Below are 25,214 nucleotides of genomic sequence, written 5' to 3'. Positions count from 1 at the left end.
TGAAAGCCACGCGCCTAGAGCCCGTGCTCCGCAACAAGAGAAGCCACCGCGATGCGAAGCCTGCGTACCGCAACGAAGAGTAACCCGCACTTGCTGCAACTTAGAGGAAGCTCGCACGCAGCAAGGAAGACCCAACGCAGCCAAAAACAAATACACAAATAAATAAATAAATTTTTAAAAAATCGGTATGTTTTATAATTAGAAAATCAGTAATCTGGTAATTGACAGGTGAGCCATAATTTTTTTTAATAACCTGAAATTATTTTTGCTTTGGGAATCTAATTGTACATACTTGATCATAATTACCTAGGCCTTTTAAAAAAAGTGTTGATAGGGTTTTTCTCATATATGAATGCAACAGACGCCACTATGGATAATTTGGAAGACAAAGAAAAGTGTAAAATAGAAAATAAAATGTCCATGGTCTGAAATGTCCATGACCTATCCATACTACTTCAGAAATAGCCACTATATACATTTGGATGTATTGCCTTTCAGGCTTTTTTTCTATGTACATACAGATAGTTTGTTTCAAAACTAGGATTATGTCATGTGAAGTTCATTATCCTTAACATAACTTTACGACCATGACCTCTTTTCAATTAATATTCTTGGAAAATGTAATATAAATATAAATATTTCATACAAATTCACCAGACTGTATTTAACTGGTCCCCAAAGATCAAAGTAGTAGGAACAGTATATCTGTGTATACTGATTAAATTCAAATGATTTTTTTTCTCAAAGTATACTATTCAACTTCAAACTACATATTTTGCCTAAGCAAACAAGTCCCCAGTAACTGTGTGATATGCCTTACTGAACGCAACCTCTTGATATTATCAAAGTTCTGCTTTTAACACAAGTCTGAAATTTTGCTCCCAAAATGCATACTTCAGAGTCACAAAGTAACGTAAAGTAATGTTGGTTACTAAGGTTTTAGTAGAATCTGCCGTGGCAATTGAATAGTTTTCACACACAGTTTTGGTCCCCGTGGGTTTATGCTTAATAGTGAAAAACCAAAGGTCTATGTGCTTCTTCCTTATAAATGACCAATTACATGAATGACCTAAAAATAGAGTTCTGGTTGTTATGTTTCTGAGATGGTACTATGTTGATAGAGTGGCTCCCATACATTCTTTTTAACTGTTGAAAATGGTTCATTGTTTAAATAAATTACAATTTATCGATTCTTTGTTGTTTCTGCCTCCAATTATTTGTTGTTGTCGTTTTGTGGGGGGTTTTGCTGTTATAAAGACTACAGTTATATATTTAAAAATTAAGCTAATTCTTTCAAACACAAATGAGCACACAAACACTTTTGAGTCCTGTGGTCTAGGAAAGGGCCTGAAGGTTGTAAATGTTGCTCTCCTTTATACCCCATATTTACTGAATGTCCTTATTGAGTAGGTAGATAATTGGATGTATGGATGCATGCATGGACCTGCATGGGTGGTTAGATGGATGGATGGGTAGATGGATGGTTTAATGAATTCTTGAATCTCTTGATTTGTCAAACCTTGTATATCCACTTATAAAATGTCCTTGTCTGTGTGGAAGAACAACATATAAACTCTTAGTCTCCTTTTCCTTCTAGATGTTGAAATGCTTCAGGCCAGTACATCTAATCCAATGCCCGGAGATGGTTTCTCTCGGACCACTAAGGATTCTATGATCCGCAAGTTTTTAGAAGGTAAGTTGCAGCAGTGATCAGGGAAGCAAAAAGAGGGAAAGAGAAATAAAGGTAAGATATTGCCTGACTCCCTATGAGGGTTGCTCCACTGAAGGAATGGGCTGCCATGTACATGCCACATGGTGTGCTTGAAGGCACTCTATTCCCACGAGCTCCCCCATAAACCTATTACAAGTAAGCCAGAAGTTCCCACCACTGGACCCACTGCTTTGGGTAAACAAGTTGCCTTTAGCAAAATTTCTTTTTAAATACACTTGTTTATTTTTATTTGACCAAAATTTAATGAGTACCTACTATGAGCAAAGCACTATTTTAGTTGTTGGGCTAGGGGACACAAAGGAAAATAAGATATAATCAATACCCTCAAGAGACTTTACTTTCTGGTGAAGGAGGAGAACATAGGGGAACATACACAGGTATTACTAAGTCAAGGTTGTATTGGAGAGTGATTATATATATGTTGTCCAGTTTTCCCACTATTTATGAAGAGATTGTCTTTGCCCCCCCCATGTATTCTTGGCTCCTTTGTCATAAATTAATTGATCATATAAGCATGAGTTTATTTCTGGGCTTTCTATTTGTTTTCATTGATCTACAGTAGTCCATTTTTATGCCAATACTATACTGTTTTGATTACTATAGCTTTATAGTATAGTTTGAAATCAGAGAGTATGATACTTTCAGCTTTGTTCTTCTTTCTCAAGATTGCTTTGGCTATTTGGGGTCTTTTGTGTTTCCATACACATTTTAGAATTATTTGTCCTAGTTCTGTGAAAAATGCCATTGGTATTTTGATAGAGATTGCATTGAATCCATAGTTTTCTTTGGGTAGTATGGTCATTTTAACAATATTAATTCTTCCAATCCATGAATGTGGTATATCTTTCCATTTATTTGTGTTGTCTTCAGTTTCTTTCATAAATGTCTTATAATGTTCAGAGTACAGGTCTTTTACCTCTTTGGTTAGATTTATTCCTAGGTATTTTATTCTTTTTGATGCAATTGTAATTGCGTTTTTTTCTTAATTTCTTTTTCTTATAGTTTATTATTAGTGACCACAACAGATTTCTGTATATTAATTTTGTATTCTGCAACTTAACTGAATTCATTTACTAGTTCTAACAGGTTTTTGTGGGTTTTTTTGGCTGTGTTCGGTCTTTCTTGCTGTGCGTGGGCTTTCTCTAGTAGTGGCGAGTGGGGGCTACTCTTCATTGCAGTGCATGGGCTTCTTATTGTGGTGGCTTCTCTCGTTGTGGAACACGGGCTCTAGGCACGTGGGCTTCAGTAGTTGCGGCATGCGGGCTCAGTAGTTGTGGCTCACGGGCTCTAGAGCACAGGCTCAGTAGTTGTGGTGCACAGGCTTAGTTGCTCCGTGGCATGTGAGATCTTCCCAGACAAGGGATCGAACCCGTGTCCCTTGCATTGGCAGGAGGATTCTCAACCACTGCACCACCAGGGAAGCGCCACTAGTTCTAGTAGTTTTTTGATGGCATCTTTACTATTTCCTATATACAGTATCATGTTATCTGCAAACAGTGACCGTTTTTCTCTTTCCTTTCTGATTTGGATTCCTTTTCTTTCTTTCTTTCTTTTTTAATTAATTAATTTTTTATTTTATTTATTTTTAGCTGTGTTGGGTTTTCGTTGCCACATGCGGGCTTTCTCTAGTTGTGGCGAGTGGGGGCTACTCTTCATTGCAGTGAACAGGCTTCTCATTGTGGTGGCTTGTCTTGCTGTGGAACACAGGCTCTAGGCACATGGGCTTCAGTAGTTGTGGCACGTGGGCTCAGTAGTTGTGGCTCATGGGCTCTAGAGTGCAGGCTTAGTAGTCATAGCGCATGGGCTTAGTTGCTCTGTGGCACATGGGATCTTCCCAGACCAGGAATCGAACTGTGTCCCCTGCATTGGCAGGCAGACTCTTAACTACTGCGCCACCAGGGAAGACCCTGTTATTTCTTTTTCTTGTATGATTACTATGGCTAGGACTTCCAATACTATGTTTTTCCTGATCTTAACAGAAATGTTTTCAGCTTTTCACCATTGTGTATGATGTTAGCTGTGGGATTGTTATATATGGCCTTCATTATGTTGAGGTGTGTTCCCTCTATACCCACTATGTTGAGAGTTTTTATCATAAATGGATGTTGAATTTTGTCAAAAGTTTTCTCTGTATCCATTGAAATGATCATATGATATTTATTCTTTAATTTGTTAATATGATGTATCACATTCGTTGATTTGCAGATATTGAGTCATTTTTGCATCCCTGGGATTAAATCCCACTTCATCATGGTGCATGATCCTTTTAATGCATTGTTGAATTCCCTTTGCTAATATTTTGTTGAGGACAATTTTGCATCTATGTTCATCAAAGATATTGGCCTGTAATTTTATTTTTTTTGATGTCTTTGTCTGCTTTGGGTATCAGGGTGATGCTGGCATCATAGATGAATTCAGCCACTCTATGTCTTTTTTCTCTTTTTTTTTTTTTTTTCTTTTTTTTTGTGGTATGTAGGCCTCTCACTGTTGTGGCCTCTCCCGTTGTGGAGCACAGGCTCCGGACGCACAGGCTCAACGGCCATGGCTCACAGGCCCAGCCGCTCCGTGGCACGTGGGATCTTCCTGGACCGGGGCACAAACCCGCATCCCCTGCATTGGCAGGTGGACTCTCAACCACTGCGCCACCAGGGAAGCCCCACTCTATGTCTTTTGATTGGAACAATTAGTCCATTTACAGTTAAAGCAATTTTTTGGTAGGTATGTGCTTATTGCCATTTTGTTAATGTTTTCTGGTTGGTTTTTAATATCTCTTTTTGGTTCCTTTCTTCTTTTCCTATTTCCTTGTGATTTGATGACTATCTTTAGTGTTATGTTTGGATTCCTTTCTCTTTTTTTGTATGTATCTATAATAGATTTTTGGTTTGTGATTACCATGAGGTTTTTTTTTTTTAATTAATTAATTTCTTTACTTTTGGCTGCATTGGGTCTTCGTTGCTGCATACGGGCTTTCTCTAGTTGCGGCGAGTGGGGTCTACTCTTCATTGCAGTGCATGGGCTTCTCATTGCGGTGGCTTCTCTTGTTGCGGCGCACGGGCTCTAGGCACGAGGGCTTCAGTAGTTGTGGCATGTGGGCTCAGTAGTTGTGGCTCGTGGGCTTAGTTGCTCTGTGGTATGTGGGATCTTCCCAGAACAGGGCTCGAACCCATGTCCCCTGCATTGGCAGCCGGATTCTTTTTTTTTTTAATTTATTTTATTTATTTATCTTTGGCTGTGTTGGGTCTTCACTGCTGTGCACGGGCTTTCTCTACTTGCGGCGAGCAGGAGCTACTCTTCATTGCGGTGCACGGGCTTCTCATTGCGGTGGCCTCTCGTTGCAAAGCATGGGCTCTAGGTGTGCAGGCTTCAGTAGTTGTGGCTCACAGGCTCAGTAGTTGTGGCACATGGGCTTAGTTGCTCCGCGGCATGTGGGGTCCTCCCGGACCAGGGCTCGAACTCTTGTCCCCTGCATTAGCAGGCAGATTCTCAACCACTGTGCCACCAGGGAAGCCCCATCTTTCTGTTCTGTGTATCCCTCAGCTACTTATTGTGGATATAGGTGATTTTAATACTTTTGTCTTTTAACCTTCCTACTAGCTTTATAAGTGGTTGATCTGTATATTTACTGTATATTTGCCTTTATCAATGAGATTTTTCTTTTTTTCATTTTCATATTTCTAGTTGTGGTATTTTCTTTTCTGCTTAGAGACATCCCTTTAACACTTTCTGTAAAGCCAGCTTAATGGTGCTGAATTTTTTTAGCTTTTGCTTGTCTGTAAAACTCTTTATCTCTCCTTCAAATATGAATGATATCCTTTCTGGGTAGAGTATTCTTGGTTATAAGATTATGTTTATCACGTTAAATATGATATCACTCCCTTCTGGCCTGCAAAGTTTCTGCTAAAGAGCACCTGGTATTCTTATGGGAGTTCCCTTACACGTAACTAGTTGCCTTTCCCTTGCTGCTTTTAATATTCTCCCTTTAGCTTTTTTTTTTTTTTTTTTTTTGCAGTATGCGGGCCTCTCACTGTTGTGGCCTCTCCCGTTGCGGAGCACAGGCTCCGGACGCGCAGGCTCAGTGGCCATGGCTCACGGGCCCAGCCGCTCCGCGGCACATGGGATCTTTCCGGACCAGGGCACGAGCCCGTGTCCCCTGCATCGGCAGGCGGACTCTCAACCACTGCGCCACCAGGGAAGCCCCTCCCTTTATCTTTAATTTTTGCCATTTTAATTACAATGTGTCTTGGTGTGGACCTTTTTGGGTTGATCTTGTTTGGGACTCTCTGTGTATCCTGGACCTGAATGTCTGTTTCCTTTCCCGGGTTAGGGAAGTTTTCATCTATTATTTCCTCAGATATGTTCTCTGCCCCTTTTGCTCTCTTTTCTCCTTCAGAGATCCAAAAAACATTTCTTCTTTTCTGTTCAGCTTGAGTGATTTCCACTATTCTGTCTTCCAGTTCAATGATCTGTTCCTCTGTATTATCTCATCTACTATTAATTCCTTCTGGTGTATTTAAAAATTTCAGTTATTTGTATATATAACTTGTATCCTTCAGATCTGCTTGGTTCCTTAAATTTTCGAGCTCTTTCTTAAGCTTCTCACTGTGTTCATCCATTCCTCTCCCAAGTTCATTGAACACCTTTATGATCATTATCTTGAACTCTTTATCAAGTAGATTGCTTATCTTCACTTGGCTTAGTTCTTCTGGGGTTTTTCTTGTTCCTTCATTTAGAATATATTTCTCTGTCCCTCATTTTGCCTAATTCTCTCTTTTAATTTTTGTGTATTAGGTAGCTTGGCGATGTTTCCCAATCTTAGAGTGGTGGCCTTATGTAGCAGATGTCTGTGGGGCCCAGTAGCACACTCCCCTCTGGTCACCAGAGCTATGTGTTCTAGTGGTGCCCCATGGGCCTTTCTGTTGTGGCAGGGCCAACTACTGTGAGTGTGCAGGTAGGTGGGGCTGGCCCCCGGCCTGGTTGGCTGCCAGGCCCTACCTAATGGGGAGGTGGCCAGCTTGCTGATGTGCAGAGCTGGGTCCCAGGGCAGCTGGCTGTATGACCTGGGGGTCCCAGGGTTTGACAATAGCTTTCAGTCACCTTTCTCTCTGTTTCTAGGCAACAGCGTGGGAATGTCCAGTTTGGAGAGGGAAGTACACCATCTCGGGCAGGAAGAAGATGTTTATCACACACTGGATGTTGATGAGGCCTCTTCCGTGGACTTGGCCAACAGGCCCCCTGTCCCAGTGCCCAGGCCAGAGGCCAGTGCTTCTGGCACTCACCAGCTGTCTGACAATGAACCATACATTTCTAAAGGCAAGTTGTGGCAGGGAATGATGCACAGTGGGGTCTTCAGAGCCTCTCAGCAGGAATTCCCTGGATCCTCTACCTCCTGAACCATTGCTCAAGACCATTCCCTTCTGAATGGTCTCCAACCAGCCCCAGGAGACAGAGTCAGAGCTTGGGGCAGATTCTGGAACTAGACTAGGGGCAGTGGTCAGATTCAGTTCTGGCCTTCCTGGAGGAATTTATGCATAGTGTGAAGACAGAGATAAACAAGATGTCCCTCTACTCCAAATGGCAAGATCCCTGGTAAATTTTTATCTCCTGAAACTCTCATTATTATTATTTTTTAATAGTTAACATTTATTGAAATCTACCAAGAGTGCTCTATTTGGAATATGTCATAATAATCTATTAGGTAAGGGCCGTCATCATACCCATTTTACAGATGAGGAAAATGTAAGCCCTCATTTTTGAGGCTTACAGAGGTCACTTGATTACCAAGTAGCGGAGCCAGGATTTGAACTCAAGGAATCTGACTCCACAACCTGGCTTTCAGCCACAATGCTATGCTGTCTACCTTCGTACATTGATAAAAGTTGGTGATAATTGGGTTTTGACCCATAATGATCCCTGGGACATTAGTTAGATGCTGATAGCATTGTCAGTTTCACTATCTTTCAGGACTTGATTTTATTAATATGATTACAAGTACTGTAAGAGTATAAGAATTGCCAGATCTGTGCACTTGACCTCCATTCCATTTTTTTAAAATAACTTTATTTACTTATTTATTTATTTATATTTGGCTGCGTTGGGTCTTTGTTGCTGTGCACGGGCTTTCTCTAGTTGTGGCGAGTGGGGGCTACTCATTGCGGTACGCGGGCTTCTTATTGCGGTGGCTTCTCTCATTGTGGAGCACGGGCTCTAGGCATGCGAGCTTCAGTAGATGTGGTATGCAGGCTCAGTAGTTGTGGCTCGTGGGCTCTAGAGTGCAGGTTCAGTAGTTGTGGAGCATGGGCTTAGTTGCTCTGCGGCATGTGGGATCTTCCTGGACCAGGGCTCGAACCTGTGTCCCCTGCGTTGGCAGGAGGATTCTTAACCACTGCGCCACCAGGGAAGTCCCTCCATTTCCATTTTTAATAGTATAAGCAGGTTGTGGAAGGTATGGCAAAGATTAGAAACTGGGGAAGATAGCCCTCAACCAGAGCCCCAGGTAGTTGGGCTGGGCTTGTCAAATAAAGTACAGCACGCCTCGTTAAGTATGAATTTAAGACAAACAGCAAATAATTTTTTAGTGTAAGTGTGTCCCAAATATTGCACTCTTTTTTTCAGTTTTGGTTTTGGTTTGTTAAATCTGGCAACCTTAAATTGGGTAGAAATACAGTGGGGGGATATTATATATTGCCTAGTGCCATCCGTGCTCATGGTTTGCCATCCCTTGGATGGCATCTCCTTTGGCGTGTGTAGCAGACACTGTCAGTGTCCTGCTCACATCCCCCCAGCTCTTTATGTTTTTGTGCCCACTGGATCGACCCTGCCTGTTAGAACCTGTGTCTTTTAGCCTGATGGCTTTCTCTGGCAGGACAGGCTGGAAGAGTTGGGGGATTATCACCCCTGGATGCAGCCCTCAACCACTGACTGAGTAGAGTTGTTGGATGAGTACCCTAGCTTACTTGCCCTTTACTGGGAGAACTCTGGGGTGCATGCTCTACATTGCTTTCCAGAGCTCCCCAGCTTGCCCATCATGGTGACTTACTGGGTAACCCACCATTTATTGCTTTATCCACTTCCCTGTCTTACCTCCATCACCTCTCACATAGTCTACATGTACTTGGATCACTGTCCCCAGGTCTGCTTCTTTTTTTTTGAGAGACGTTTTTTCCAGAGTTCTTTTTTTTTTTTTAAATTAATTAATTTACTTATTTATTTTTGGCTGCATTGGGTCTTCGTTGCAGTGCGCGGGCTTCTCATTGCGGAGCATGGGCTCTAGGCACGCGGGGCTTCAGTAATTGTGGCACACGGGCTCAGTAGTTGTGGCTCGCGGGTTCTAGCGCACAGGCTCAGTAGCTGTGGCGCACAGGCTTAGTTGCTCAGCGGCATGTGGGATCTTCCTGGACCAGGGATCAAACCCATGTCCCCTGCACTGGCAAGCGGATTCTTAACCACTGCACCACCAGGGAAGTCCCCCAGGTCTGCTTCTAAGGGAACCCAAATGAAGAAGCTTGCAAATATATATTGATAATGCCTAAATGGCAGGGGTTGGGGAGAGGGTGTTGATGGTCTGGCTCATTGTGTGAAGTTCAGTTGGAAGGGGCATAGGTGGTTCCTAAAGAGCCTTGATGGACTTGCTAGGAAACTGTGAGGAGGAAAGGAAAGGAGAGGGGCCGGAGATGACAAAAAGGGCAATGGTTTGGAGTCCAGGACACCTGGGTTCAAGTCTCAGCTCTTACATTTTTCAGCTGTACAGTATGGAACATTGGGTAAGTAATTTCACCCTCTTTGGCCTTAGCATCCTCATCTATAAAATGGGTATCATAATAATATATGTATATAATGATGCATAATAACACTCTGCCCGAGCCTTATTGTGAGGGTCAGATGAAATCATACATGAGGAGCTATTTTATAAACTGGAAAGCACGGAGTAGACATCCCTTGTGTTAACTAGCAAGGCAAGGTATTGCTGTCTTATTGGCATCAATCTCAAGGTTTAGATGTGCCAGGCACTATTCTCAGCACTTCCCATGTATTAACTTGTGTAATCCCCACAAAGAGGAGGGTACAATTATTATCCTCATTCTACAGATCAGAAAACTGAGGCAAGAAGAGGTCAAGCCTCTTGTCTTAGGTTGTATGGCTCATAAATGGCAGAGCCAGGATTTGACCCCAGAGAGTCGTGTGCAGAGCCCAGGGAGACTTAATCACTATGCAGTCCTACCACTGAGTGAACGCTTGTCATTTCCCAGTTTTCCCTACAAGTCTTTTTTTTTTTTAATAAATTTATTTATTTATATATTTTTTATTTTTGCCTGCCTTGGGTCCTCGCCGCTGCACACGAGCCCCCTCTAGCTGCGGCGAGCAGGAGCCCCTCCTCGTCGCGGTGTGCGGGCCTCTCATTGTGGTGGCCTCTCCTGCCGCGGAGCACGAGCCCTAGACACACACGGGCCTCAGCAGTTGTGGCATGCGGGCTCAGCAGTTGTGGCTCGCAGGCTCATTAGCCGTGGCGCACGGGCCCAGCCGCTCCGCGGCATGTGGGATCCTCCCGGACCGGGGCATGAACCCATGTCCCCTGCATCGGCAGGCGGACTCCCAACCACTGAGCCACCAGGGAAGTCCCCCCTACAAGTCTTTATGTGTCTCTTGTGCATGACTGACTTCATCTAAGTCCCCTTGGAGCCTTGCACATATTTCACCTGTTCCACTGCTCTGAGTTCTGTCTTAGGGCACTTGTTGACATGTGAAGTGGCACTTCCTTTTATTCTCAAACTTCAGGGTGTTCCACGGCTTGCTTCAGTATTCAAGGATCCGGAAAAGGGTAATCTTGTTCACCTTACCCTTTTCTTTAATGATCTCGTAAATGCTGATCATGTCCTCTGACGGGCTCTGTCTTTCTGGTTTGAGACCTTGTTGGTTTGGTCTGTCTTCATTTCATAATCCCTATAGCTTCTGCTCATTGGTTGCCTCCTAAAGTTTTGGTTTATAGAACTGCATACAGTGGTCCAAGTTGTGATCCATTATTATTATTTTTTTGTACAAGATTTTGGTAATTTTTTTGGTAAATGTATAAAATATTATAAAGCCTTTTAGAAAGAGATCTTATTTGGCTTTACTTAGAATACTCTTCATCTCATAGTTTTTGCAGAAAAAAGTCAAGAGCGGCCTGAGAATTTCTACGTTACTTCAGAGAGCATCAGGAAAGGTAAGCAGATGTCCTCAGCTTCCTTTTGTATGACCTGAACTTCTGGGTGGTGGAAGTGTTCACGTTTCAGTGATTTCCAGGTGTAACAGCTCCTTATCCTTGAAAAACAGAGAGGTCCAAGAGATACCTGAAGTGGAGCTGTACTGATGGTAAAGGGAGAGGAGAAGAGATTGGGGTGCCTTAGAACACTGTACGAATTGATCATACCAACGACATCAATACCCTAGAAAGTGTCTGTAACAGCACACTAAAGTACAATTTAAACATTGAGACTGATACCAACAGGATGAAAGTGGGCAGCCCAGCACCCAATCTTTACCTGGTGATGCAGCCCTACCGTGCTATTTACCTACCCTATCTGTATTAGCTAAACTATACTTTAATTCAACTTTTATTTGAGACATTTTGCTTGCCACTGGGTGACATTTTTCTTTTTTTTCCAAAGACCTTTTAAGGAAGCTTGAAGAGATAAGTATTTTGTTCTTGATGAATTTCCTTGTGCTAAACAGTGGCATTCAGTATTATCCCATTGATGATTCTTCTGAAAAGGAACTATGACACCATCTAAGCGTTTGAAAACTTCCCTAAGGGCTTTGGTGGTAGGAGATTGGAACTGATTGGCTTTTGCATTTTTTTTTTGTCCCCACACTCCATCTCCCAACACAGTTAAAGACAGCCTGGAAGAGGGCAAACCTGGGAGTAAGTTATGTGAGTGTGTGTAGACAGATGAGTAAATGGTTGGTAAGAATGATACATTAGCTTCTTTGAAGCTTTTTCAATACCCACTGGTGAAGTCATCTCTCTTTTTCCTTCATACCGTTTCCCTGAATCACAATGCTCACATGGGGTCCTGCTGGAGAAATTTAGAATCAAAGATAGCCCTACAGGAAATGAGCAGTGAAATGTCAAGTCGTTTTCATATGCTCCAGTGGCCCCATCACCTCTTCAAGTAGCTCTTTCTTCCCACAGAACTTAGTGGAGTCACAGAGCCTAGAGAGAGAGGAGTTGGCTTCATACTTCCCTAGAGTATCCAAAGCAGAGAACTATAAGTTTTGAATACGGAGGAGAGGTTGGCACATGAACAACCCAAGGAGAGTTAGCTGGGACCCAGAACCTAATTTTTACCTGGTGATGTTGGACTGGGTCATGATTCTGTTAGCACTCCAGTCTCCTCAGGCAGTTCATACCCGTCGGTCCACAATCACTGTGCCCCATGCTGCTTGGAGGCAGGGGGGATGGGGAGGGCTGGAAGTGGTGCTGGGAGAAGCAGCCTGGTTAGACTTGCCTGTATATTCTCTTCTGGAGTGGATTTTAGTCTAAATCAGTGGTTCTCAATTGGGGGTGATTTCTCCTCCACTCCCCACCCCACAACCGGCCAGAGGACATTTGGCAATGTCTGGGACATTTTTTATTGTCACAACTGAGGAAGGGGATGCTCTTGCCATCAAGTGGGCAGAAGCCAGGGATGAGGCTAAACATCCTACAGTGTACAAGACAGCTACACAACACCAACAAAGAATTATCTAGTTTGAAATGTCGATAGTGCCAAGGTTGAGAAAGGCTGGTCTAAAGGCTTCTCAGTAATTCATGGTGACTCACTCCGTGGATGCCTCACTTCCTCAAATGGTGTGGCCTTGTCTACTTTAGTGTAACAGGATTTGAAATTATTAGCTGCTTCCCTCTCTCTGATTCCACGTCATATATCCCTTTTCTTGGTTCCACATGTAACTGTTCTTTTGAGACACATCCTCTTGAGCCCACGGCCAGCCTCATTAACCCCACTCATCCGGTCAGCTCTCCCCAGTGGCGCCGCTGTCAAGCTGAGTTTCTCCATCCTTTCCAGAGCCACCTGTCAGACCCTGGAGGGACAGGCCTCAGTCAAGCATGTATGACCCATTTGCTGGGATGAAAACGCCAGGCCAGCGGCAGCTTATTACCCTCCAGGAGCAGGTGAAGCTGGGCATCGTCAACGTGGATGAGGCCGTGCTCCACTTCAAAGAGTGGCAGCTCAACCAGAAGAAGCGGTCTGAGTCCTTTCGTTTCCAGCAGGTAACTGGCTCCAGATGGACTTTGTTTTATGTCTGTTTCTCTGCTAGACAGTGGAGGAGGGCTGGGTCCGTGGCTGTCCTGTGTATTGCTGTAACTGGACACCTGTGACTGGGCCTGAGAACATTTGCTTGGTCAGAGACTGACCAAGCTCAGTCTCTCAGCTGCAGTCACAACCCAACCAACCTTTCAGTCCTGCCTCTGTGGCTCCCTCACGGGAACCTTCTGCTCCAACCAGATGGTCTGGATGTTGGTCCCTGGGGCATTTCCCTAGAATGCTCAGACGCTTAACTTCAAGCTGATTGTTATTTATTGATTAAAATAGCAACAAATCTTGACCCTCACATGTCTGTTCAACATTTATTGAATGACTGCGATAGACCAGACTGCAGGATTACAGAAAGGTCCGAGACCTGGTCTCTTGCCCTTCGAGAGCTCACAGTACCTCTGAAGAGACCACACGTGCGCACGCGTGTGCACACTCACACACACACACACAGGGTAAGGCAGTGTAGCCCAGTAGCAGATGGCATGGGCAGCAATAAGGACTGGAGCATTATGGGAGGGGGCGCTTAGAAGGTGGGCCTTGACCCAGGCTTGGAGCGAAGTCATGGAATCCATGACCCTCAGGGTCAGGGGAATGTGTGAGGACACAGTCTCAGAGGTAGGAATGTAGGTGGAGAGCTTGTAAGCAAGTAGAAGACAGGCTTTTCTAAGGGGCGTGCAAAGTGGGTGGTAGGTTATAAGGCTGGGAAAGAGCTGAGAACCAGAGAGGAGGGGAAATACTTTGCTGTGGACAAGATGTCTTCTCTTCAGGCACAACTTCTAAGAGGGCTTGGATTTCTCTGGGAGCCGATTGCAAATGCACTCCAGCCTCGTCGGCACATTGGAAATGTTATTGCAATGTGATATATCTTGCAAATGTCATAAAATCAGAAAGAAACTCTAATGCCCAGAGGGTATAATTCTGGGGTATATTTTTAAAATAAACTAAATTTTTTTCCAGGAAAATCTTAAACGGCTAAGAGATAGCATCACCCGAAGACAGAGAGAGAAGCAAAAATCAGGAAAGCAGACAGGTATGTGGCTTCCTGGGGGTGCTGCATGCTGGGGGACTTTGCTGTGGTCTGTTGTCCTTGACTCTCCTTTCTGCTGGGGCCTGAGTGGGCAGAATGCTTGCCCAGCACCTGTCGCCTGTCTATAGATCTGGGTCCCCCACTAGGCTGTGAGGTCTTTTGGGGCAACGGCTTTGTCTTGTTAATTCTATAAATCTAGTACCTGGCACACAAGGCACATCAGCAAATGAATGAAAGGAAGGCTTGAACTCTGCATCCCTCCTCCCATGAAAGAGGATGATAAAGCTTTCTCCCCAGGCACCTGACTCTCCCCTTGGCATTTAGGAAGACACTTTTTTTTGAGCAGAGAAAAGAGAAAATCCCATTCACATAGTGTCTGTTTCTGATTCAAGCAGGGCACTGCGTCATCAGTGTCCACACCAAACACTGCTTTGGAAGCCCCGGTCTCAGGTGCAGCAGGGCTCCTGCCGTGTGTGGTGGGGGCCCAATAGCAGGGCCATGGATTCCAGTTGTGCTCACCGAGGACCAGGCCCCTCTGTCCCCCTTGACCCTCCCTCTGCCAGGTGCTACCCACGTGGCACCACCACCCCTGAGCAAGGAATGGGCATTTGCCCGCACTGCATATCCTCGCTGAGAGCCTCTGCCATGGTGGGTCTCTGTTATTTACACTGGCCAGCCTTATACCAAGAAGAGCTGGCAAGAAAAGACTTTCAGAGGCATTCAGATCTTGAATGGCGTTCCATTGCCTAAAGAACTACGCTGGTGCATAACTTCTATAGTTTGTCTCCAGCTGCCATCAACGGCCCGACTTCCCATGAACCTGGTCAGTCTGGTAATACCCTGGTCTTCAAACAGGACCTCTTCCTGCCACAGGCCCCTTGCTCATGCCTCTCCCTCCTCACCTGTATGAAACTACTGGCGCTGGGAGACCCAGCCCTGACAGCCCCTTCTCAGTGAAGCCTTCCTGGACCACTCCTGGCCATTGTACTCCTTCTTCATTTGAGCATCTATAGAACCTAGTATCCCTTCCGTCCACCTGGCACTTCTTTTCTGTTGCCTCTGGTTGTTATTACTTCATTCCTGCAAACCATCAGCAATTCCCAGAAGTTCTGCATCCAAAGTACCTGTTATCATTTCTGACGACCTTCCATGCCACAGCTGCATCCACGCCACCACCACCACCTCTTCCTGGATTAATGCAGAAGCCTCTTCAATTGTCTCCCTGTGTCCATTCTTATTCCTCTACAGTTAATCCTACAAACTGTAGTCAACAGCCTTTCAAAAGTAAAAATCAGATGATGTCACTCTCTTGCTCAAAACCCTTGGGGGCTCTTGTCCCAAGAGTAAAATCACACTCTTCGTTGTGACCTACAAGGCCCTGCATGGTGTGATGCCTGAGCTCATCCTCCACTTTCCCCCACACCCTGTGTTCCAGTCGCAATGGACTGCTTTTGGTTGTTCTGTCATGCCAAGGGCATTCTGCCCAGGGCCTTTGCACTTGCTGTGCCCACTCCACTTCTTTCCCCACATCCTTACCCACTGGCTCTTTTTCATCCTTCAGAGTTAGGCCATTCTCTCCAGAGTAGCCCTCCACGACTCACCTCCTGTGCCATGGCTCACCCTCTTCTCACAAATCACAGACTGGAATTATGTTTCTATTCTCATGGTTATTTTCCACACCCCTTCTCCCCCCAAACCTGCCACCACCACCTGCATAAGCTCTGCAAGGACAAGAACTTGTCTGTTTTGTGCTCTGCTGAATCCCCAGCATGTAGCACAGTACGTTGGTGGAACTCAAGAAATCTCTGTTGGAATGGTTGGTTTGAGTGAAACGTTTGGTGACACCATTCATTCATTGCACAGATACTTACTGAGCACCAGGCACCCAGCCAAATACAAACCTTACACCTGTAAGATGCAATCTTCACCATCTGGTAGCTCATGAGTTAGTCTTTTATTTGTGTAGGTCTGGTTTTCCCAGCTACAGCCTGTCCCACAATGCCTAGCACAGTGTTTTGCAAGCAATACAGCCTAGTGAATATTATTGAGTTTGACTTTTTGGAAGAAGAGGGGTAAAGAGGATACAACCGTGGCAGAAAGTCAGAGGGGTCATCCTCAGACTCCTGCCTGGGTGACTAAGTTTTAAATGTATGCTGTCACTACCCACCCTCATACTTGTCTGCCTCCTTTTGAGAGGAGGAAAAAGGAAAGAAGGGAGAAAATCTGTTTCAAGAGCTGCATTCATCCTAGGGTCAGACAATAGGGTTCTAGGTGGTAGAGGGCTGAGGTGCTTTTTAAAACTAGAGCACATGAACCCAGAGGTCAATAGAAGCCTTGACTGAATGAAACATTTCAAGCTTTTAAATACAGGTAGTATCAAGAAAATTGCGATTTGGTGGGGCATGTGGTGTTTGAAGGCCGGTGAGTCGTAGTGTTGGAGTCGTGTGTGCTCAGCAGCCTGGGCTCCAGAACCGAGCCACTGGTGTCATCACACATGTACCACCCACCCAGGCTCCACCTGGGCCCACTGGAGAGATGGAAGCAAGACAGACACGCATGCCGAGGAGTAGAGGGTTGCAGGCATGGGCCCTGGGGCCAGCAGGGTGGAGGTCAAGTTCCTGCTCACTGTTTACCCCTAACTAGCTGGGAACCATGGGCAAGATACTTCACCTGCCTGAGCCTCAGTCCTCATCTGCAAAATGGCACAAATAAAGGTGCCCATCCAGGAGAGTCGCTCTGAAGATTCAGTGAGTTAGGGCATAACTGGGGTCAGGCCCAGTGCCCAGCACATGGAGGCACTCTGAAAACCACCCGCACGTCAGCTGGCATCCTCTTAGCCAGGGCTTCCCAGGGAGAGTGCGCTGAGCTGGGACTCACCATCCAGGGGCCAGGCCTGGAATCGTGGCTTTTGACACATTTCACAAAGTTCACTCAAGGCTAATCAGGCTGCGAATAAGTGATACCCACCAGTGGCTCTAGTCTAGGTTAGAATGGTCCATGTCTGAAGTTTTCCAAAGGAACGTGATTTAGATGCCCTACCTTCCCTGCTACCCTACTCTTCAAGAAGCAGACCCCTGACCAGGATTTGGGGGTGGTGGTGGTGAAGGGTTAAGTATTTTTACTTTTTACATCAAGGGTTTTAATTAATGTCATAACTTTTAAGATTAAACTATGTATAATTTGACACTGAGCAAGAACGGCTGGGGGCCGCACGTAGCCCACATGGGGAGAGTGTTCTGTCCATCAGCACTAAGAGTCTCCCTATATTTTTGTTTTTTATTTTGGTAAAATGTACGTAAGATAAAATTTCCTATTTGCATGTAAATGTACAATCTGGTGGCATTGAGTACACTCAAAATAACGTACAGCCATGAACAGTATCCATTTCTAGAACTTTTTCTTCCCTGACAAGGATTTGAGCTGATATGGGAGGTGATCCTAGAGAACACAGGAGCGGGTGGGAAGTGAGAGAGGAAGGAAAGGCGGCCAGCAGCGTGCAGTTAGAACCGTGGAGACTGCAGTTTCATCTCCCCAGAGACGCTGGGGGTCAATGGAGAGCACTCTGGAAGAGTTATCCCTCCCGCGGGGCATTTAGACACCAGCTCCCGTGTCTTTGGGTGAGGCCTGCTGGGAGACGGGCGCTTGTAATCCGGCTCCCAGAGAAAGCTCAGGCAGTTGGAAGTTGCACCCTGTACTGCCTGGTGAGGCCCAAGGTCATCAGAGCATCTGCCAAAGAGAAGGAATCATTTACGGTTGAGTGAATATGATATACTAGATCTTTGCATAAAACTCGATTGTGTATTTAGTACATTCTAACTTGGAATTGCCTATTCTGGGGATTTTCACACTCAGGTGCTCCAGTGCTGCTGCATCCATGCAGGTAGCAGGTAGGAACTGGGGGACAGTTGGGGATGGGGTAGGGGAGTAGATTTGGATTGGAACAGGGTTTGGGGCCACTTACTCTGCTTCAACCATTGCAGCTCCTTTTTAAAAACTCCGTTTCCTATACTGAGCTTCTGTTTTCACTAGAGGAAAGAATCCTGCTTCACAAAAAACAAAAAAACATTTGAAAACTGTCGACACAGGATAACATTGACCTATAGGAAAATTAGGGCCGATGAATGGCATTTCTGCTTGAAGGACCTTTTCCAGGAATGGAGACCACTCCACTCAAGGACTGACTCTATTCGTTTGGAAACCTCATTTGCCTTAGAAAAGAAAAACAGTGGTGATTTTTCTTTAATTTGGGTTAAAAGACCAGGGACGATTAAAAAGTAACAGATTGTTCATAATACCTTGCCAGTATTTCTTCAGCCCTGGGGAGTTGTTTTCCTCTCGCTGAGACGGTGCAGAGCGCTGATGGTGTAGGAAATCAGAGGAGGGCTGGCTGACTCCCGACTTGCTGAACGGCCTGGCCCCGTGGAGAATATCAATATTCGTGTTCTGGGCGTGTCTGTGGCCACTGCACGGCGGGACCTGGAGAAGCAGGCTGGGTCCCAGGAGGCCTGGGTTCTGATCCCTGCTTTGTCACTGAATCACTTCATGATCCAGGTCTTTTCCTTTAACCACTCTGTGCCTCAGTTTCCTCATCTGTGGTTACATCCAGCTTATCTGCTTCACGGAGTACCAAAGTTCAAGGGAGGAATAGTAACACATGTGAATGCACTTTGGCAAAAGTACTACGCAGTATAGTGATGATAATTATTTTTCCTGGCAGTGTCCCTTTATTCAAAGAATATCCGGATTTTGTAGACACTTAGACTGGCTCTACTTGATTTTTTGAACTGTTGACTCCCAACTTTTTTCCTGTGTATTTTACTTTCCTTCCTCCTCGAACTGTTCAGAGTCGAAAATTGCTTCATTGAAGTGAATTAAGCAGACAGGAACCTCCCTTTAAGAGACTGTTGTTAAACAGCTCGGTCAAAGCTGGGGGGGGAAAAAGTGTCACCTGTTTGGGCTCTGAGCCACCATGGGCTCACACCCATGTGTGGGTACACTGGCTAGTCTCCACCCAAGTGCTTCCAAGCTTGGGTGGGTGCTTCCACTCACTGCTCAATTGTAAGCAAGAGAGCCCAAGGACATGAAAAAGATCTGTGTTCCACCGAGACCTGGACAGCTGGGTTACTACTAGGACCAGACGCTACGCTTGGAACCAGAGTCTCTAGGATGAGGAAAGCTCGAGCTCACGCAAACCAGCAGTCCACTGTTTTAATATTCTCCACGCAGAATGTTGAGCACACTTGGTCTACCCTGTCCTCGCACCTGCGCTTGTTTACCCGTTTACCCTTCTTGGCAGACCTCTGGCTTTGGCAAGCGGAGCCACCCCTGCCGCTGCGCTCCCTGAACTTCCTTCCACACCCATCCCTAGCAGAGGAGAGGCGAGGAGGAAGTGGTTCCTTGAGAATGAGACCACATGTCCCCAAAAGTCCCCCCCGCACTTACACCTCTTCGCAGAGACCCCGCCCCAGGGCTTGGGAAGGTCCAGGGCCTCAAGGGGAGCCCTGTGACAGGAGATCACCTGGCTCTCACACTTCCCTGGAGAGGAAGCTGGTTTGGGCCCGCACAGATGTTTTGTTCCACTTGTCAGCTGGAGTTGTTCGCTGCTCATAGCACCCAGGGGTGGAAATCTAGGGAGGAAGAAAGACCAACCACTGGGCAGGGCTAAGCCAGTAAAGAGGTTAGGTTAACGCTTTGCAGGGCAAAGGGATAATCTACCCTTATGAATCTGTGGGGTCTCAAACCACTGATGAGCTGTGCAAGTCACCAAATCTTTCATGGGCCTGATGGATCTCCTTTCGTGAACTCTCTGGATCATTGCTGTCATTGTGGACCACCCACCCTTCATCCATCACTTACTAAGGGATTGAGAGGCAGTCTGAGTAGTGATTAAGGGCCTGGACATTGGAGCCTGGGTTCAAATCCCAGCTGTCCCCGTTACCAACTGTGTGACAGGGACATGGGACACGCTACTTCACTTTTCTGTACCTTAGTTTCTATTGAGAATGTTGACAATAGTATTTATTTCATGGGTTTCGAGAGGATTCAAGGAACTAAAAATACGGAAGCTCTTAGAACTCTGCGTGATGCACAGGATAACCTATTATTACAATCAATGGCATTCGCAACCCCTCCTCAGAAAGGGAAGTAATTCAGAGGGGTCGACTGACTTAAGCTCCACAGCTGGTGAGTGGCAGAGCCGGGGCCCCGGTCTCTTTCCCTAATCACATGTTCTTTCTTCTACATGATGCAAAAGCATTTCTCTGCCCTTTCTAACATTCCTCCACCCCAACTTTCTGTCAACAGTTGCCACACAGTAGTCAGTGGAGTTTCAGTGCTGAATTGGACAGGACCCCCACCCTCTTCCCCCTCCCTTTCTCCTCCTCCTTCCCCTTCCCCTCCCCTCCAGGCACCCTCCAGATTCAGGTGGAAGAAGTGAGTGGAGAGAGAGCAGTTTTGTAAATGGTATCCTGGTGCCTTAAAGCTTATCTCTTTTCCCTCTAATTCCAGACTTGGAGATCACAGTCCCAATTCGGCACTCACAGCACCTGCCAGGGAAAGTGGAGTTTGGAGTCTATGAGAGTGGCCCCAGGAAAAGCGTCTTTCCCCCAAGGACAGAGCTAAGACGAGGAGACTGGAAAACAGACAGTACCTCCAGCACAGCAAGTAAGCAGGTGGCCCGCAGGTGCCTTTGGGCCTTGGAAATGTGCTCTGTTATGAGCCCAGAAGATCTTACTTGGAGCCTGATCTGGGCTTGGGAGGTGTAAGAAATGGGGGACATTTAGCCTGTGAGGTTTGCCTTTTTCAGGGCGCCAAAGATCCTTTATACAAATATCCCGTGAAGCCAGATTGCATGATAATTATTACTCTATTGCTTTTATAAATGAAAAATCCTAATCATAATACTTGTTAGTATTTATTGAGCACTTACTATATGCTAAGCCTCTTCCACAGATTCTCTGATTTAATTCTCATAATCACTCTACAGGATAGGTATTATCACCTCTATTTACCAAGGAGGAAACTGGAAACTTAGTGCCTTCCTCTAGGTTAAATAGCTAACAAGTGGTAGCGCTGGGATTTGAACTCAGGTGGACCGAATCCAGGCTAAGACTCTTGCCTACTGTTCTTTTTGCTTCATCTGTGGGAAGGGGAAGGAAAGGGCACAAAGTCAGAAACATTAGAAAACAGTGAACTCGGATTTGAGAATTCCAACTTTAAATGCAAGTTGAGGATCTAATTGGGAAATGTCTTCTTTTTGGCTTGACAGCTTGAATAGGAGTCTGATTGCAACAAGGCAATACACGCTGATGTGCAGGCAGGAGCTGGGGCTTTGTTTCCAGATCCAGGGCGGTATTAGCTGACTTCAGACACACCAGCTTCACAAGCCAAATAGATCGAGTTTCGCTGCTTTCAAACACTTCAGTGTTATCAAAACAGCTAGGAGAGAAGTGAAAGAGCAAGAGACAAGCTGAATTTCAGGACTCACGTCTCCTTAAACGTCAGGTGGAAGACCCCCACATGGATATAGGAACTGGAAGGTCACCTAACCCAGGGGTTCTTAATCTTTTCTGTATCACATACCCCTTTGAGAGTCTGGTATATGATCTGGATGTGCTTCCTATAAAAATGCACATGCATGTGTTTACACACACACACACACACACACACACACACACACACACAATTTTGCCCATCCATGGACTTAGGTCAAGAGCCTCTGAACTATTCCCCCTCCTTACTTTATTAATAGCGTATTTGTAACCCAGAAGGGGAAAGGGTTTTGCCCAAGGTCCCACAGCCAGTCAATGGCAAAATGAGAGCAGAACCCAGCTCTTCTCTCTGCCACTGTTACCTGTTGAAACAGACCCAAAGCATATCATACAACCACATGAGAAGCCTAGACTTAACAGAGAAGAAAACCTCCCCTTACGTTATGGGGGTGATCATGTGTATCACCCCCCCTTTAGGCAATTTAGAGAATTCTGATAAGTTCAGAAATGGGAGTGATCACAGGTGGCAGAGGAAGCAAGGGACAGGCAGGTAGCCGGCTCAGACGTGTCACAGAGGAGAGGAGACGTGGTGTAGACACTCTTGGGGTGAGGGAAGGGGAAATTTAACAAGATGAATGCAGAGTACTCACTTCAGGTTCAGATTAATTTAAACCATTTTATGCGTATGTTTTACTTTGAGTTAGCTTGGAGTGAGAATAGACTGGAAAGCATAAACTGTGCTTCTTACCTTGTATGGTGGTGTACTGCCCAGAGATGGCTATCTTATTGGGGTAGAAAATGTTATTAAATGACAGACCAGAGGATTTTATTTTACTCTGTGGCTGTAGACTGCATCCAGGCCCTGTTGCACGGTTATCTATTGCTATGTAACAAACTATCCCAAAATGCAGTGGCTTGAAACATAATCATTTATTTATGTCTGATTCTCAACTTGGCCAGGAGTCAAATGGGAATTGTTCACCTCCACCCCCTGTGGTCAGTTGGGGTCACTCATGTGACTGTATTCAGCTGTAAGCTTGGCATGGGCTGGAGTATCCACGATGGCCTCTCACTCTCCAGGGACTCTCTACATATGGCCTCTAATTCAATAGCCTGAACTTCTTGTATGATAACAAGATCCATAAAAGGAGCATTCCAGAAGGACAAGCCCCAGTGTGCAAGTACTTATCGAGCTTTGGCTTGCGTCACACTTGCTAACGTCACATTGGCCAAAGAAAGTCACATGGCTAAGCCGAGAGGGAGGTGAGGAAGAGGCTACACAAAGGTGTGGACACTGGAGGTGAGGGCCCTTGGGTCACTAGTGGATAATCTGCCATTTTGAGACTAGTGATGATGATGATGATGATAGCTGCTGTAATTCATCAAATGCATGCTCTTACAGGCTCTGTGCCAAGCCTGTTACCGTGCGGTCTCACTCTATACAGCAGTGCTGTGAGACCAGGGAACAGAGGCTTAGGTTAGGCATCTTACCCTGGGTCACTTGGAAATTAAGCAGGGCATCTGGGATTCACATCCAGATCTCTCTGTGTGCTCAACCATGGGGACATGCTGCCTTCCAAAGAGAAACAGTTTCCAGGGCAAGGAGGGAGAGTGAGGATGGCCCAGCTCTGATCCACCAACTGCCCCTCAACCCCCAGAGTCATACCCTAAAAACAGCACTATTTTATTACGGTGCAGCTGTCATCTCTTGGGAACTACAGGAAAACAGTTGCAGGTTAAATCTGGTTGTGACTATAATTTTAAGCACAAAATATTAGTGTTATGTTTAAGAGAACAAAAGTTTCATTACAGAAAGACCATTGACCTTCTTCTAAGTTGTCTGGTTCAAGTTTCTTAAGGGTCATATATATAGGGTCATTTTTTTTCTCTCATTCATTCCTCCACCAAATATTGAGGACAGCCCTGTGCCTATGGAGCTAGACAGTATACTGGAGACATAAAGCTGAAAAAGAAATAGGGTCTGTCCTCAGGGGACTTATAATGGAGGAGAGAAGGTATAAATATAGTACCAGTTAGATGCTTGTCTGATCCTTCTTCCCTGGTGACAGAAGCCTGGCAAGGGGTTGGGCACTGCCCCCTTCCCCCAGCAAGAGTGAAGATGATGGGGGCTGGGGCCAGAGCCTCCTACCAGTGGTGCCGTCCAGACAGGTTGTGGCCAAGCAGATCAGCAGCCTTGGAGAGAGGAGAGGGCCAGCCAGGGCTGATAAACCAGGAGCGAAGCCTCAAAGCCAAAGGGTGGGCGTTAAAAATTCAAGAACACCAAGGGGAGGGACAAAGGGAGCTGGCTGGTGCGAATTTCCAGGATCCTGGAGCCAGTGCCTGGACAGCTTTTTGCTCCCTCCTAGTGGATAAACTTTGGAAGGAGTCTGGTTCGTTGTAAGGGAAGGGGATGAACAATGATGAATGACGTGGGAGGCTTGGCTCCACAGGGGTGGGAGCCCGTGGATAGGAGGGTTTACTTCCATTTGGGGGGATCTGGAAAGGTTTTGACAGCATTTGTCCTGAGCGTTGGGGACAGGAGCTTTTCGATTTGTGGATAGGGGTGGGCTGGGGGGAGCAGGGAGAAAAGGACATTCTGGCTGAGCAAGCAGTGTTATGTTTGGGTAGCTGGAGAGAAAGAGACAGGGTCACGTGCTCCTTAATAGACTAACTCTGAATCCCCTGGTTTCTAGAAATATTTTCAACACATTATTTTAAATTCAAAAATCTGCCTCCGAGAAACAATCCAAAATTATAATCTTAACCGACTCTCGTCAAGCTAACATCTAAATTAATTAGGTCAAAGTTGGTACCATAATGAAGTCAAAACTAAGGCAATTTACCCGTAAACTAATATGATGAGGAGCTATTTTGAGTGGAAATTCAGCAGACCTAAGATCTGGCAATACGGTTAAAGGCAATATTGGTAAATTAAAGTCAAAGTTTTAGTTGATTAACTGTTATTCTTCCTTCTTCACTGCTAGACCAATCACGTTCTTGAGCTAGTTCTAATGCTGTGCTGTCCGATACCGTAACCCCTAGCTACATGTGGCTATTTAAATTTAAGTTCATTAAAACTAAATAAAATTTAGTTCCTCAGTTGCACTAGCCATGTGTCTTACTAGCTACCAAATTGGATAGCACACAACAGAACATTTCCAGAAAGTTCTATTGGATAATGCTCTTTCAATGAGGTAGGTGATAAATCCCCAACTTACATCCTTGAACACCTAAACTCACATAAGTCACAGTTCCTACCCTGCGTGTAAGTTATACTTTTGAATCTGTGCTTTGTGTTTTGTGCCACACTGGCACCTTTTTAGAAGGTATGTATACATGTGTGATACTCGCACGTGCCGTAATTTCTAAATAGGTAAAAAAAAACTTTAGCGACAAAAGTTGTTTGCAGATTTTAGAAATACCACTGAACACGTGAGAACTGGAGCGTCTCTGCTTTCTTGTCTGTCAGGTCGGAGCTCTAATATCGGGTAGGGTTTTCCTAGGGATTAAATGCAGTCGTGCTTTTAAAGCAGGTAACGTGAGGTAAGCCCTCAGTAAATGGTAGCTATAAGGCAAAAAGTGGTAATACAAAGATGAACCATTTCATTTTATGCTGAAAGAAAAACTGAACTCTAATAACATGGTAATGTTATTAGATGGCAGCATTTTGA

General features: G+C 45.3%; 1 protein-coding gene across 1 annotated transcript in view; it reads left to right on the top strand.

Annotated features, from left to right (window-relative positions):
- Positions 1–25,214, top strand: part of PIK3AP1 (phosphoinositide-3-kinase adaptor protein 1) — a 113,599-nt gene that overhangs the window by 75,900 nt on the left and 12,485 nt on the right. Inside the window, exons 9-14 of the mRNA XM_060125739.1 lie at positions 1,598–1,693; positions 6,845–7,042; positions 10,866–10,931; positions 12,775–12,980; positions 13,984–14,056; positions 20,561–20,716. Coding sequence (XP_059981722.1) covers positions 1,598–1,693; positions 6,845–7,042; positions 10,866–10,931; positions 12,775–12,980; positions 13,984–14,056; positions 20,561–20,716 — 795 coding nt within the window. The remainder of the gene's footprint in view (positions 1–1,597; positions 1,694–6,844; positions 7,043–10,865; positions 10,932–12,774; positions 12,981–13,983; positions 14,057–20,560; positions 20,717–25,214) is intronic.

The sequence above is a fragment of the Lagenorhynchus albirostris genome, chromosome 16, assembly GCF_949774975.1.
Source record: "Lagenorhynchus albirostris chromosome 16, mLagAlb1.1, whole genome shotgun sequence".
Lineage (NCBI taxonomy): Eukaryota > Metazoa > Chordata > Mammalia > Artiodactyla > Delphinidae > Lagenorhynchus > Lagenorhynchus albirostris.
This window is presented reverse-complemented; position numbering and strand designations above follow the sequence as displayed.